Genomic DNA, 16970 nt, shown 5'->3' on the forward strand with positions numbered 1-16970 from the left:
TAAAGAGGGGAACTGAACATTGGCAGCATAAATGATTTTCTTACAGACCACAAATTTTAAGAAACCAGACAATCTCCTCCTGGAACCAACTCTTAAAGCAAGTTATATATTCAGTGTTTAACTGAGTAAGAAAGTTATTTACAAATTGTGACATCATAAAGTATCACAGGAAACAGCAAAGGAAATAAAAAGCAGCATATTAATTACCTCTGCAGAGTGAAAGGCCAGCTAAAAGGGTAAACATTGGAACCTGAATTGTTCCAATGTATATCTCTGTCACTCCTGGCAGCCTCTGCTGTGCTCTGGAGAAAAGTCCTCTGAGGTCCCGACTGGAGAACAGGATGTGCTAAGGCTCCATTATTTAGATGTTTGATGCTGTGCATATAGTACATACTTCAGAGAGCAGGTACCTCAAATGGAGCTGGAGTTAGACTGCTGTACTTTACATGGCCAAACCTGACCAACTGCAGGGCTGCTCTCAGGTCCGAGCACCAGCTAGGGATGCTAGCAATAGCCATTTACTGTATGCTGTGTTAATAATTTACATGCAGGCCTATTCCCAAGCAACCACTGTCTAGTGCATAATCACTTGGTTTTTTTTTTAATTTAGAGCAAACTGTGCTAAAATAATGAATCACCCCAAAAACGCACCAGGGAGGTCACACGTCCCAAAACACTCCACTGTAGAAACACACACAAACACACAGTGTACAAATTCACACAGGGTGTGGATTGCAAAGACAACCAAGGTCATTCCTTTGAATAATTTAAAGTGTCTTTTTGCCGGACTGTTCACTTCAGTTTTTTCCCAGTGCCAAAAACATGCAGTGACCTCTCAACAGTGAACATATTTAGCAAGTGGTGCATGTGTGTTTGTGTGTGCGTGTGTGCGTGTGTGTGTGTGTGTTACAAAGAATGGTAGCCCATAAACACATAGTTCCCGAGGCCTTCCCCTTGTTCGAGTAGATGTTCTTTTTAAAAACCTTTCTACAAAAAAAACCCAAGAACAAAACAGAAAGTTCAAACTGAAAAAATGGAAGGCAGGGAAGGAAGGATTGATTCCGAAAATATATCTAAAGCATCTGTGGTTTTTTTGCTGTCAACAGTTTACATTAGATAATGACCGATAAAGTGCTTCGGAGGAATGATTTGTTTAAAAAGATGTCATCAGCTCTGCTATTAATGTGAAAGAGTGGGAGGGACTGAGAGAAAACATGTGAAAGAACTGCTGTGGTTGTGAAAAGAGGCAAACTGTAATTCCTGCTCACCATCCAATAGCAGGGGTGGTCAGTTATAGATTACCTGTTTAGTCTGGAGCGAGAGTGGGAGTACACGTGAGTGGATGGATGGATAGCTGAGCGGGAGTGAAAAAAAAGATGAGGTGTGGTAGAGAGGAGAGGGAACGTTTGAAGAAGCTCGTGCTGCTACGGAAGGTTGCACTCGAGGAAAATCGATCCTCTCCCTTCAGAGAAAGAAATTTATGAAGCTGGAACATAAACGCAGTCATGTCCAATTAGCTGCTCTGAATTTACAAGCCGAGGCAGGGGAGGAAGTGGGAGGGGACGTGGTGATAAAGACTTCAGCAGAAGCCAATAAGGCGTGCTGTTGATCAATGATCTACGCTTCATGGAACTCCCACTTCATGCTCGGTTGCTTCCTCGTATGCTTGGGATGCACTGTGCCGTAGGACTTTCCTGCAGCTGTCATCATCTAGCCAAGGGAAGGATGTATACGACGTGTATGTGTTACTTCCACAAAGTCATTGGTATTTAGAGCTAAACACAGCTGAGTACAATCAAGAAAACAACCAAAAGGAAGTAACACTAGAGACAAGATACAAGGGACAGAAGGCTTGAAAATGTAACAGGAAATGAATACCTGAACCACTGAATAACTTAACAAACTGTAACACAGAAAACAAGTGAAAATACTGCCCTTATCTGCCCGTGTGAATGCAAACAGTTTAGAAAAAGCGCACTTTTATGCACGTGATCATGATAAGAACTGTTTAGAGCAGCGGTCCCCAACCCCCGGGCCTCGGACCGGTACCGGTCCATGAGTCGTTTGGTACCAGGCCACGAGAGTTGAGGCTCAGGTGTGAAATGTATGGTTTTCAGGGTTTTTATCGGTTTTCAGCGTTATTTTGTTATCGTTTTTATCGTTAACTCAGTTTTCCTGGGTTTTTTCGCGTGTGTTATGAATAAATCTTCTTTTTTTCGGTACCGGTACTAGTTTTATTTTGTTGTATTTATCCGCGACACCTTAAAGGCCGGTCCGTGAGATAATGTCAGGCACAAACCGGTCCGTGGCGCAAAAAAGGTTGGGGACCGCTGGTTTAGAGAACTAAAAAAATGTGTGATGTGCTATGAATTTACTACTTTATTAGCCAGTTAAATTTTGAAGGTACATCTATTTACTCTGCCTATAAATTAACATTTCAATGATTTCATTGTTTTTCTTTAATTTTTAAGTTGGACAGAAGATGCCCTTCACTCTTCCGTTTTTATACTCAATCCAATCAATCTTCCAAACTATTTGTGATCTAACAAAAAAATATATATTCAGAACATGTTTTGAACTCTGATTCAAGGGGCACAGGAAAAACAATTTGTAGACTCAAACCCATCAAATATGCATCATTCTGCACAGAGAAGGTCAAAGATTTAGACACAATTGACAAAATCTAAATTACAAAAAGTTTCTGGACCAAACTACGAGCTCAAAACCACAGAAACTGAATCAAATCTGTAAAAAAATCTGGCATTGTAGACAAACTGCTGGACTATTGCATTCGTTATGATTGTAGTGCACTTCTCTGCCTCTTTTATCAGCCCTGTCACAGAAATTGTGTTTATGTAATATCAGGATTACACTTTTTAATCAACATAATGAGGAAATCTGGCGAGCTGCAAACTAAATCTATCAGTTCACTGAAAATGTGTTTCATTTGTTGGATGCCAAAATATCCAACACTGCAATACAAACACAGTTTGAACAGTAGCATAAGTGTACCACGTAGTATAATTACACCGTTTTATGGGCACAGCCATAAAACACTTGCTTGAGGTTACTGAAACATGTTTTTCTTTCTGCAATTTAGCTAGAACCACAATCATAATACAAATGTAATTTATTATAATACTTAATACAGCCACACATTATGTATATCCATCTACCTCATTCCAGTGCGGTATATAAATAAACAGATTCATAAAGCAGTCAGTTTTGTCATTATCTTAATATGATTCAGGTCTCTCTGGATGTTAGGGCTTTCTGTCTCTGGCAAACAGGCCCTGACACACAATGCCTATTAGCCTCTCTCTCTACTATTACTACAGCAGGTTGTTTAGCCAGTTGTGAGTTTTCCGGTTTCCAGAGAGGGAATAGTTGCAAGTGTCGAGTGGGCCTTCTCAGTGACGGTTGATCGAACAGAGAGTGGAGAAGGAGGGAGTCCTCCTGCTGGGTCAGAGCCGCATCAATGCGGTCTGTCATCACAGGTTAGAGCACGTCAATGCAGACCCTCCCTCTACTCCTCCTCCAACTCTCACCGCTGTAGTCGGAGAGGCAAGCTGACTGTCAGGGCTTTGACACAACTGCCCTACTCCCTGCTGTACTGACTGCTCAACCCCCCACATGGTCTAAATCCCCTCTATTTTCTCCTCAACCCACTCCTCTCAAACACATGTCCGCAACCCAATTTAGTCAATGCACTCTTCGGTGAACACTGATGCGACTGGCTAAAAGGGGAACATACGTAAACTGACAGAAGGGGGAAAGAGATGGAGGATAAAATGGGAAAACAGAGATCAAGAGCCAAAGGAAAGGGTGGAGGAGATGGGGTTTTTTTGGGTGGGGGGGGGGGGGGGGGGTAGCAACAGATACAGTGGGAGAAGAGTGCAAAACAGAAAATAGGAGAGAGGGAGTGATAGCGGTGTCCCTAGAGAGGAATAGAGGAATATGCTTCAACTACAGTAAAGAGACAGATAAAGCCCCATTAACTGCTGCTTCCAGCTGCTTTCTCAGGCTCTGCCACCACATGACTCCCCCTTGATGTTTGTTTATCTTTCGTCTTATTTATTCCCCTAATTGCTGCGTCTCTGCTGTCTAAAACAGGCAGTCTTCATATCATTAAATACACATGGCCGACATGACTTCAGACAGACACGCTGCAGGGAGACTGGACAAAGACAAAGTCAGGCAGGGCTGGACACAGATGCACATAGAGAGATATAATAATTATATGCCCTATAATAACCACCAATCTGCAATATGTCTGAAAATTGTTTCAGGGTAACCTGAAAATACCCTGCTCAAAAAAATTAAAGGCACATCAGATCTCAATGGGAAAAGAAACATGTTGGATATCGACACTGATATGGACTGGGTAATGTGTTAGGAACCAAAGGATGCCACGTCGTTTGATGGAAATGAAAATTAGCAACCCACTGATGCGGCAGGTTAGTCCATTTTACGAGATGTTATAGTTTGTACAGCCCCCACGTGCTCGTATGCATGTCTGACAATGTCAGGGCATGGTCCTAATGAGAAGACTGTTGGTCTTCTCCAGACCCTGCTGAGGACATCCCTCAGGCAACATCATGAAGTCTGCCTTTGATTGTTTGGTCAGAGACATTCCCTGCTGGTCATTTTGTAGCTCTGGCAGTGCTCATCCTGTTTATCCTTACACAAAAGCGCAGATAGTGGTCTTGCTGATGGCTTAATGACCTTCTACGGTCCTGTCCAGCTCTCCAGAATCTCCTCCATTCTCTGTGCTGGGAGACACAGCTGGCAATGGCACACATGCCATCCCGGAGGTGTTGGACAACATGTGCAACCTCTGTAGGGTCCAGGTATTGCCCCATGGTAGTGTAGGTTAATGGAGTGTATGTAGATCGCTCCCATGATATGACATTAGCTGATATTTAATATCCGCAATTCTACCAAATAAGTTTAAATCCAACTAAATAGATTTTCATTTCCTGTTTTCATGGCCAGGATGTAGTTAGGTTGTGTTATTTGGAACTTTGGAGATATATTTATAAAAGGGAAAGTCTGGACAAATAAGTGGACATATATGAATCAAAAGCTTAAACTCTGCTGTAATTATTTTATACTGCAGAGCTTAATGTATATAAATTGGATGACTTTGTCACTCACAATTCGAACTGTAAAGCACCAATTTGCAGGAATCAAAGCATGCTAATTTGGAAAGCTAGTGCATCATGCAATTCAGGTGGTGCAGAAGAAGTCACAGCTAGTTCATCAAGCATTTTCTTAACTAAAAACAGTGTCACACAGCCCATGGTTTGTTGGGCAATACATTTTCTGCTCACGGTGTGTTCACATCCTGCAGCGGTCAGTGAACTTCACTTAACATAACACCAATTTTGTTTATATCCTGTATTCTCACCAAACACAAGAGAAGTCCAAAAAAAAGTCTGTGTTTGTTCATGTTCATTAGTAAGCAGTCGTCTACTTTCTGCTTTAGCTGGCACACTGCTGCCTAACTGGTGCATTATGGCCTCATGTAGGTCAGCAGAGTTGTGTAAAATTATTGGCAGAAATATGCATTATGTCACTCGTGTCCATGCATGTGTGTGAGAGAAGAACAAACATGCAAGGGATCACATAAGCATCAAAGAAACCAAGACTACCTTTAAGGCAAAATATCCTTAGATATCATAGCAGCTAATTAAATGTATGGTTTCTTGTATAGACCGGAATTCATTTGCATTCTTTATTTTTCCCCTGTTCCTAGACACTCTTATCACCCTGCTTTCTCTTGCCCTTCCCACTCTCCTCCTCTGCTCACCTTCTCTAATTTCATCTCCCCTGTCTCTCCCACTCCAAGCAAATAGACTGTTGTGATGGATCCAGCTGTCCCATCTTAACTTCCTTCAGCTCAGAGCTGATTCTCCCACTTTGATGACTTTGCAGCGAAGGCAGACATCTTGCACATTAACATATGATTGTGCCCATGTATTATTTGTGTGCGGGGGGACTGGAGACAGGGATCGGGAAAAATCCCAGTGCAAGCTGTCATCCGAAAGAGAGACAGAGCTACAGGAACACTGCACTTGAAAAGTCAAGAGTGTCAACATCATTCATGCGGAAAGAGTGCAAGGCTAGATGTACTCTGAGTCTTCCTGGGTTGTCCTGTGTGGAAGGAGTCAGAAAAGGAGGTCAAGGAGATGAAGCGTCCGAGAAAAAGTTTCAGCCTGTGAGACTCTGAGGCTTCCTGAACGCGAGTTAATTAACAGAGAATTTTGTTAAGATGAGAAAGCAAGTGATATTTCACAACTCGAAACACAGACCCACACAAACACACAGGTTTTAGGATTTGTGCTCTCCAGCTAAGTGACAGAAAGAAGGCCATTTCTGATGGTATGAAGCCCGTGAGCCTGAAAATGCACAGCAGCATACCTAGAAACCGCTCGCTCTTCCTCAGCATTGTGTTTAATCTCCAGCTTCTAGGTTTTGGACTCAGCCCACTTACATTTTCAAGATGAGACAGATGAGATTTATCACTGAAGATACAGGAGATGAGAAGTAGTGATATGTTCGGCGCTGTCAGTCACTCAGTGCCGGCATTAGTCACCGCGCCTCAGCTTCTCTGATCTGTTGTCTGTCATCGACGCTCGCAGACAAATGCATCACACGAAGCAGAAACACACACACAAACGCGCACGCACACACTCGTCTCATTTGAAACACGTTTGCTCTCGCGCACGCACCGTTCTCTCCATGAAAAAGAGATGTTCAATTTCCGTCTTTGCTAAGTGGACAGCTCGTGTCCTTCAGGAAGCAGGCAGTAAACAAGGCCTTGTTGGTGGATGGATTCTCTGTGGCACATCCTGTCAACTCCTCCAGTGATCGGAGAGAAACTGAGGTAATCTGCGCGACTCTGTGTAAGACTCATGGTGCAGATCAACTGTCTCAATTTCTTTCCATTTTAAGTTTCAGTCATCATAATTCTGTCCCTGTCATATTTTTGAAAGTTACCCCCCCCCCCCCCCAAAAAAAAGAAAATGGATGCAAAAGGAAGATTGAAGTAGTCATCTCGTCAGAATACAGAGGCCATTCTTTGAATATTTGATGCAGACGGATAGGTGTTCACTCCAGTGGAACAAACTAGATTGGAGTCCAGTCGCTCATCTGGAAAAGGCTGTAATTTAAAGTCGTAGCTGCCGAGTGTCCTTAAGATCCTTATTTCCTTTTTTTGGCAGAACTTCAGCCTCTGGATCAGCCCACCTGGGCCCTGTCCTCTGCTGAGGTCAATTGCCCAAAGGTGCACACACACACACACACAACCACAGAAGCACCTACGCTCAGATGCTTGAATTTCACCGGCACTAATTGCAAACAATAATTTGCTCAGAAATGACGGTGTCAGAAAGCAAGTGGATAAATAGATTATCAACAGTTGTGGCACCTTCAGTGTACTCTGATTTATTTTCTCTTTAAAGTCCAGACTTAGTTGGGGGGATTTGAGAAGGGAAAAACAACATTAACATATACTTTGACTCACAAATAAATAAACTGATAGCATTACACTATGCAGATCTCATAGTACCATATCACTCAAATAGAGTACGCCACTCTCGGACTGCAGGCTTGCTTGTGGTTCTTAGAGCCTTTAGCTGTGTTTTATGGAACCAGCTCCCAGTTTGACTTCAGCTGTGGCAGATGGCTGCTCTTCCCAGAGTCTGAGGTTTCTTCCTGTTAAAGGGAGTTTTTCCTTCCCACTGTCACAAAGTGCTTGCTCATAGGGAGTTGTCTCATCGTTGGGTTTTTCTTTCTAGTATTGTAAACAAATGTTGTTGCAAATAACATTGAATTAAACTGAATTCAGTCATTGTTTTTGATTTTAATTAATTTTATGATTAAACTAATCAGCTGATTCCACTGTTACTATAGTTATATATTAATATTTGCAGTAATAATTTGTGTAATGATCGCAGCGTAGTAATATCTTTACAATATGTTTCGAAAGATATTAAAAATATGGTAACATACATTTGATAAAATGCTTTCATGAGTGCAAGCAAAGGGGATACTATATGTTCATTTTACAAAAGTCATGGGCTATTAGCAGTCTAATATAAAGGGGCCATTACTAACACGAATGATGTCATGAAGTGAAGATCCACACACTCCAAATAACTTCTAAATAACATTAAAATTGTAAATAATGTTCAAATTCCCAATGAAAATATTAGTAACAATAAAATAAATCCACATAGATGCCATACTAACATTCAGCCTACCCTAGGTCTCACCAGTAGTTTGATATGCACCAGTGATCCATGTCAGACTACTGGCTACAGACTACTGCTGCATATCAGATTACCATCAGTGATGCATCACTCTGTACTGGAATTCATTTAAATAGCAGTACAGTCCCACTGCTTTTTTCTTTGTTTGTTTGTTCATTTTTTAAATTGCCTGGCAGCGGTTTTGTGCAGATATCAGGTGTGGTGCACGGGGGTCCTTAACTGAGGTGATCTGTATTTTATCTAGGTGTGCTCTAACACTATATCACCGGTAATTAATACTGAAATACCTTCAGGCATTATGTTCCATACAGGGCTCCCTTGTTTCAAGAAAATACAGTAAAAAATGTTATGTTTGTTGTTGTGATTTGTGTGTTTGCTACCTGAAGACCCTTGTAAAGTTCAGTAAAAGTTCTGATGACTGAGGGCTGCTAAATGCTACCAGTTTCTATTTGATTTCATGTTATTATTATGGTAAAGGACCTTTACCCTGTTCCAACATACACAGTCACTGCTATTTTGTTTTGTTATCATTTTCATATCATTTTCTTCTGTCTGTTTTAGTGCTTATCCTGTTAGTGTGATTGAGACGTCTGATACTTTTATACTGAGAGTAATCACAAAATTTTTAAAAAGGGATTAGTTAATTTGATCCAGCTATTACACTGATGTGCTGGCAGATTATCCCATTGTTACCAACATATTAAAAATACTACTACGATCACTGTTCATTGATATGTTTAAATGTGAAAAAAAAATCATGAGTCAAATAAATAAAATGTAAAAAAAAATCATATGAGTACTTATTACTCATATCTCATGTGTTCTACTCTCAGTTACTTCTCCATTTCATATACTATGATACTACTGGCTATTATAATCATATTAATGCTCAGATGTCCTGTAAAGTGGTAGTACTAAATATTGTACAATGTGTGACAAAGGGCTAATAAAATTTCCAGGAGTACAGATCGACCTTTTTAAGTTCCCCCACAAGCCAAATATATTTAGTTTAATATTATATGTGATTAAAAGAAAAACCTCACGTATGACTTCTTGCACCCAAAAAATTTGAAATAATGTTCTGAGAAGATTATCAAAATAGCTGCTGATTTATTTTCTATCATCTGACAAACTGATGAATTAAGTGTTTTTGACTCAGTTGGGACTTTTGTTACCCGGCAAGGTTTTTTTTAAGCAGTTTAATTCATTGCTGTCACTTTAGACAGTCAGTGTGAGTACAGCTGCCAGTAAAATACAAAAAAACAGAATCAGATGGACTGGCAACTGTACAAACTTTACCAGCAAGCATCAAAATAGAAATGGGCGCTGAAGTTCTGCCAGTACTTTCTGAGAAAGCACTGAATACATTTGAGAGCAAAAACAGAGTTAAGTAATAAACCTATCACAGTGACAAGTCTCAAGGGCATCGCGATTTTTTAACTATGATTCTGCTCGTCTCGTTTGCTAGTGCGCCGGCGAGGCCACACTTAGTTGACTCTTTGTGACGTGCATGCTGTAATTTAGAGTATTCGCTAAACAATTAAACACAAGAACAAGAAGTGTGCGGCGTGTCTGTGCACAGAGAACTCAGCAGTCCACAGCTGCACTTTGGTGAACATGAAAAATGTTCCTTTAATACAGAGTATGATTAACACTGTGACTGTAACCTGGGTGTGATTACAACTTTATACACAGTCAGCTCTCACACATCGCATGAACATTTTGTCTTACGGGTGTCCGTTCTATTTCTGTTTAAGGTGTAAGTGTAACCTCCACGCCTCCCAGTGCCTGCCAGATGAGGATGGCGGGAACCTCCAGTGCCAGTGTGAACACAACACCACAGGCCAGGACTGCCAGCGCTGCAAGAAGGGCTTCAAAGCCAAGTCCTGGAAAGCAGGTTCCTACCTGCCGGCACCCAACGGAACCCCCAACACGTGTAAGTTAGAAATAACATCACTGACTCTTTTTAATAACACTTATCAGCCTTCTTCATTATAATAGAGCTGCACAACTGTAAGACTACTTTTTACAAAAGTGATGGAACATGACACATTTTGTCTTGAATGAATATAAACATCGTTGCCGACTTATGAAAGAGGTTTTCTATCACTCTGACGTCCTGCATGAAAGCAGGCTGGAAAAGAAAGAAAAGGGTGAAGAGGCTGAGTTGTTGTCACCTCTGTGCAGAGAGCACATCAGAGCCGTGTCATGACGTGGGAGTGTGTGAGGAGGAAATCCTCTCAGAGTATAGCCAGCTACAGTAGCTAGATATGATAAAATAATAATCTAGGGCAGCCCCTCCCTAGCCTTTCTCCTTCCAAACAGACACTGAGACACTTAGGAGCACGAGAGATGCACACAGAAACCCGCAACTGCACACCTGTACTTGTGCATATGCACTCACACACACACAAACACACTGCAGGGAATGGCTCTATTGTTAGCCTTTTGTTTTAAATCCACCTGACATTGCCGACCCAGTTCTAATGGTACCGACGCAACTCCCGAGCCCATCGCCCATTTTTTCCTTTTTTTTTAAACTGGATCCCATTAGTGGAATTTTAAAAATTCAAATGTTTGCAGCTCGCTCCGTCGAAATGCTACACAAAACGGCCACGGCTCACGAAAGAGCCTCTACAGATTGCATTATGCATGCTCGGGCTAGGCTAACTGTTTGTACAATCTCGGGGAGAAAAAAAATATGCAAGAGAGGCAGAAGTTTTGATGCAAGTGTACCAAAGTGGTAGCGCTCTCTTAAAGCATCCATATGTGATGAGCGCCCGTGAATATGGGGATTAGAGAGAGAGCAGCAAGATAAAATTAGGAAGAATGAAGGAGGCGGGTTCAGTAATTACTTCAGGACTTTGAGAGGTAGTCCAAAACAAGCCTTTATTTTTGCAGAGCAGCTCTTTAGCTCTCTCTGCCACCTGAGTCTGATGAATGAGGCAGAGTCAAGTCTTTAGGCAAACTGAATGCATAAATAAACAAGCTCTCATCTCATATCCTCTTCCCTTTTCTTATTCTCTTTCAGGTACAATTGCTGGTTCCCCCTCTGGTTCTAGTAAGTAATAATGCAAAGCGAAGCAGAAGAAGTGCTATTCCACTCTGCTTCTCTCCCTGTCTCGTCTCTGTCCCCTTTTTGTTGCATTGTTTTAACCCCACACCTCGCCATCTGGATCTCCTAAACCCCACCCTGCTCTCTCTCTTTGTGATGTTCAGCTGGCTCTCGACTCAGTCATTCCTCTTCCCCCCCTCTGCATCTCCTCTCCTCACTTGCTGCAGCTCAGGCCCTGCGTGCTTCATTATTAATAGGCCTCTCTGTCGCCCATGTCCTTTCATCCCAACACATCACACTAACCTGCACAGGAGGATTTCTTCCACAGTTCTGCTGTTTTTTTTTTTTATTTAGACTAAAGACACTTCTGTTGATGGATTGAAGAAAAGGGGCGATGAGAGAGGGCTGAGTGAGGGAACGGCGGGTGGATGGAGCAGAAAAGGGAGCTGAGCGAGGGAGAGAGAGAACGAAAAGGGAGAGAAGGATGTGGGCATATGTTAGTGTGTTGTAATGCAGTGTGATTCCGGGTGAGGAGCGTGGGGAGGCAGGAATAAAAGGGAATTTGATTAGGGATTCTCTCTGTGGAGAGACTCGCAGCCTCCGAGCTGTTAGACAGAAACGATCGGCAAAGTGGCAACATCAACCCTGACAGCACTGGGCTTTTCTCCACATGGCCCAACAGTAAAGGCTGATGCATGGATAGACTGAGCAATTGGACTGCACTGCAGAAGCCTTCTTTTTTAAATGGTCTCCTCTGACAGTTAGACACAACTGTGTGGTTATTTAGAGAATGAAAAGAAAAAAATTGGTGTTATTTATCAAAGAAAATAATGATTCTAGCTAATGGGATGATTACGGGTTCGGTTTTCCAGTTTCAGCCTACCCACACATTTAGCTTCTGTTTATTAATGGAGATCTGTACTTGTTGCCAAATAGCCACAACAGGAACTTCATCTAGGACGTTTACCGCTCCCAAAGCTGATGACGGGACAGAGGTGAAAGCTGGAGTTGAAGCTAAGGGTGAAACTGAAGGTGAGGGCGGGGCCGAGGGCGACGTGGAAACAACCACAACCATCTCTGAAGCTGAACGGCCCCCCGCTGTTACCCACAAACCACTTGGAGGCCTTCAGGAAGGTGCGACAAAGTAGATTAGGAATAGGTAGATTGAAAGTTGATGGTTTATACTTTTTCAATATGTCCTCAATATGATGCAGAAGCAGTTCTGATGAGCAACGTGCCTCTGTGGTGTTAATGCTCGGCCTGTCTCTAATGGTAATGTTAAAAGCTGGTTGTCTTATCTTGAGAGCAAGGTCATCAAGGTCATTCAGAGTTTATTCATTCAGATTGAATGATTTTTGAGCAGTCCGAGATAGATGTCAACATTTTGGTCAGTGGCCTCGATATACTGTACGGTAAAGTGGCCTGTAAAGCGTGGCTTGCTTTCATACTAAATTAAATCCTGCTATTTTGGTAAGCAACAAACCTCTCATGTAGTACCAGGAAAGCACTTAGAAAGTAGGAGGAGCTGTGATAGTTTTTTTTGGTCTTAAGGAAATCCATTAAGAGCATGTTTTGAACAGCGCAGCAGTTTTGTTGTTTGGCTGACGACAGGAACTCAAAAAACCCACTCATTTGCTTTGATTTAGGTGAGCCTGACAGGAGCTTTAACATTACATAAACAGGACTACAACCCTCAGAGAGCCTTTTAAAGTCCTGTTTGAAGGACACAAACTTTGCAGAATATCTCACGTAGACTTTTAAATTTAGTCATAATGCTAAAATAAAGCAACACAATGCATTCCCAATGGGGCCTCAACCTACAGCTTCTTTTATTATCAATTACTTCATTCTTTTTCTTTCATTAATCAGACAAAACCCAAAATACTGAATTAACAATTGGAGAAATGTTTTACAATTTAAAAAAAAAACACTGAACTGAGGGATTGAACCAGTGTTATCAGTGTGTTGTTTTACAGATTTTGTTTGTAGCAGCCTGTTGCAAGAACATAAAATGTGATGTAATACACGGTGGAGGCTGTGTCATGGTTTGGGGCTGCGGTGAAGTCAGAGGTGTTGAAGATCTTGTCAATAATGATGGAATTATGAATGCAAAAAAATACTTTCAGCTTGTGATTCACCATGTAAAACAATCCTGAAAAAGTTCCGAATATCAAGAACTGAGGAGTGGCTCAAGTTTTAATACATAAAAGTTGTTTCTGCTTGACTTCTATCTGTACATACCAGATATAAATGTACAATATGCAGCAATATTAAAAAAATATACAACACTGCTCTGTTACACTTCTGGTAGACCAACGTGAAAGATCATCCTATTGTAGAATTGTATTCTTGCCTATTTTTAATCTCAGCTTTAGAGAAATGTATTTGGCTTGAATCTGACCCCGATGTGAGCAAACCTCTGTTATCTGTGTGTGTGTGCGTGTGTGCATGTGTGTAAGTGCATGTGAATGTGTGTTTGTGAGCAGGTGTGTTTAGATTTATGGCGAGCATATGGTGCAGTTCAGTAAAACCCATAAATCATCTTCATCCCCTCCTTCACCTCCCAGGGATCTCAGGTCTTAGGTTCCATTCTCACAGAGTGTTCGCCACTACTGTTTGTACATGCACACACTGATGCACACGCGCGCGCGCGCACACACACACACACACACACACACACACACACACAGGTTTTATCATATCATGTAACTGAAGGTCCTGATTTTAATATCTAGATCAAATAACACCATTAGTCTTGAATAATACAGCATAAACTGTTATTTCATTTATCTTATTTAAGTGTATCTTAAGAACCTTTTTAAAACCTCCAGGTTAGAAGTAACAATACATACTTTAACTTTTTGCCACTTATAATGCTTGATTTTTTTTTTTATATCCACATAAAAAGCCGGTTATATAAACAATATTTTCAATACTATTACCGTTTCCAGGAATATAAAAATGAAAATCCAGGCTTAGTTATTCATTGATTTTGATGTAAAATCAAACAATGATAAGTTGTATTTTTAATGTGTTCTGTGCTTCCCGAGCAGATGTACCTTTTAAAAAACATTACAGCAGCTTATGCTTGGACAGGATGTTATAGTAGTCGCAGCCTTTGTCGTGCCTCTGCCCCAGTTAAGTCAGTGAGCATGCTCAGATAAGGATTAGCAATGCATTGGCAAGAGGCTCTGATCCAATGAGCCCGTTGCCTATTGGTCAGCTGGACAGATGGGTGTTTGGTGAGTGGGGAGGGCTGGTGGGAGAAACCAAAATCCCCAAACCCTGTCGTACATCTACCTATCCAGACGCATGACCCCTCGTGACCCATGACTTCATCGTTTATCCAAAGCAGATCCTCTGGGCGGAAAAAGAGCCATACAAGCAAACCTGTCACATATGTGCGCACACACACACTGATGATGCATTACTCTCCTGAATTACTTGCATTTTTTGAAAAGATTGAACTTGGCCTTGGTCTCGGAGAGATTGGATCATGTCTGGAAAATCATGTGACATATTAATAACATCCATGCGCTCTGCTACCGTCAGGTGTTCGGGCAAAATGTTAACCGCCTATGAATCCCAATGTATTCATTAGTGTGACTCTAAATCAATGTTTAACACTCCGGTAATAAATGATGAGAATGCTAAGACTGACAGGTGGCATTAAAAATTATTGTTATACTTTTTTCCCGGGCTACATTAATTGAAGTGACAAATGATCTCATTACATGCAAATGCATAAAAATGCCAGTGCGCGCCAGCAGACACTACATGCTCGCTTCAGCACGCGCGATGAGGCGAGGTGTGTGCATGGAAGAGTGTGTCATGGGACAGTTAGTGAGTCCATTTGCGCAGACAGACAGGCTCATATTAAGGGATTTAAAAATGAATCAGCTTAGACTGCCAATGCATTATGTGTGAGAGCGGTGGCACTGTTGCATGGCTGGAAATGATACAAAGACTTCTTTTTTTATTTTTAACCCTTTTTCTGTATATACAGAGTCTATTACATTCCACAGCTCTGTTTCTGGGGTCGGAAAATCACATTTCAGCTCTCTAAACCCCCCATTATTTCAATACAAGTGAAGGTAGGCGCCATAGTGTGAGACTCACTTAATGTATTTTAGTTTCGATTGCAGTAGAGTGATATTAGGATTGATAGCTATGAGTGCGATGGTTAAAATGCCTTCCTTTACATCTGATTCAGAGTTTTCAAAAACCTCATACTCAAAATCCACTGCTAGCCCGAGTTTAAAACCTACCAGATTCCTCTTCTCCATTCCTTTCCCGGTTCTGCTTTCAAACCTCTCTGTGGAGCTGGACAGCCTACTGTCCTTCCAGAAATAGATTTGTTACATTGTTGCACCAATGTAAAATGAGTTTTATGATGTACTTTTCACCAAGCATCTTACAAAGAAGCTTTGATCTTGTTCTCATCATACAGGAAATTTAAAGTATCTGACTGTTCTGGATCTGTAAGGGGAATAATCCTGCATAATTTCCTGTATTTACAGGTATTACATTCTACAAACACACAATAAGCCCAGAGACAGACTGGCGACCTGTCCAGGGGTGTATCCGCCTCTTGCCCCGTGGTAGCTGGGATAGGCTCCAATCCCCACCCACCCCCCACATGACCCTGAACTGGATAAGCGGAGAAAATGAATGGATGGATGGCTCAATGGAAACATACACAATATATGTCTTAATTAAATTATTATAAATAAACCAACTGCAAAATAAATATATTAACGATGCAATAAAGTGAAGTGTAGAGGAACCACGCAGCTAGTATTACAACTCAGTTATTCTCTCTCATTAACTGCTTACTGATGATTCACTTAAGTGGAAAATAGCATGACAATCAGCCCGGACATTTCCGCGGTTTCAATGCAGTTTTGTATAATTAGATTATGTGGCAATCTGGTGCACCTCTGTGCAGCTGTGTTACATTTATAGTGATCCAGCAACTGATTTGTAGCTGTTTTGAAGGTGAGAGATAAGCGTTGCCATTATTTGTCATTGTTTTTGTCTGACGACAAAGCTGAGTGTGTGCAAACACATACGGACACATCCATGTAAGTGCAAAGAAAACGGCGTAATACACTTTGACAAACACTGTGTGATTTCATTTTACAACCGCATTAACAATAGTCACACCTTTTAGCAGTCACAGCGTTTTCCAGAAAGGACACAATTTCCAGCACAGAAAGGGTTTGTGGAACAGCTTTTTGAGTTTAGCCTGTCTCAGCAGTGTGAAATCGCACTTTCATTGCGGGTTCTCACTTCCATTCGTGTGTGAACGTGCGCATACTTGTGTGTGAGTGTGTGTGCGCGTATATGTGCTCATTTGAAGGGAAAAAAAAGGGGGGGAGCGCTAGGCTTTCTTTGGATAAACAATCTGAGGCAGCATCTCTTATGCTAATGCCATAGCCTGCACATTCCTCATTGCATTTACATTCTCCATCCTCATGCAACTGATGCAACAGACAGCAGAGCTCCACCAGCAGAAACCCGAGTTACAGAGAGCTCAGCCCCGCTAACACACAATGTGTTACCCACCAGCGCTGCGCCTAAGCCTCTACTGATACCCACGGGAGAATCTGACACACTTCATATTACAACAAAGGTTC

At 41.6% G+C, this 16970-nt stretch overlaps 1 protein-coding gene across 1 annotated transcript in view; it reads left to right on the forward strand.

Moving 5' to 3' along the window:
* The window catches only part of ntng2b (netrin g2b), a 73112-nt gene that overhangs the window by 30102 nt on the left and 26040 nt on the right, over positions 1–16970 (forward strand). The window contains 5 exon segments of the mRNA XM_087843819.1: positions 10034–10212; positions 11308–11337; positions 12268–12465; positions 15338–15399; positions 15401–15425. Of these exon segments, the coding sequence (XP_087699945.1) occupies positions 10034–10212; positions 11308–11337; positions 12268–12465; positions 15338–15399; positions 15401–15425 (494 nt within the window).

This window comes from Neolamprologus brichardi, chromosome 7, assembly GCF_056152115.1.
Source record: "Neolamprologus brichardi isolate AB-2024 chromosome 7, ASM5615211v1, whole genome shotgun sequence".
NCBI classification, from domain to species: Eukaryota; Metazoa; Chordata; class Actinopteri; order Cichliformes; family Cichlidae; genus Neolamprologus; species Neolamprologus brichardi.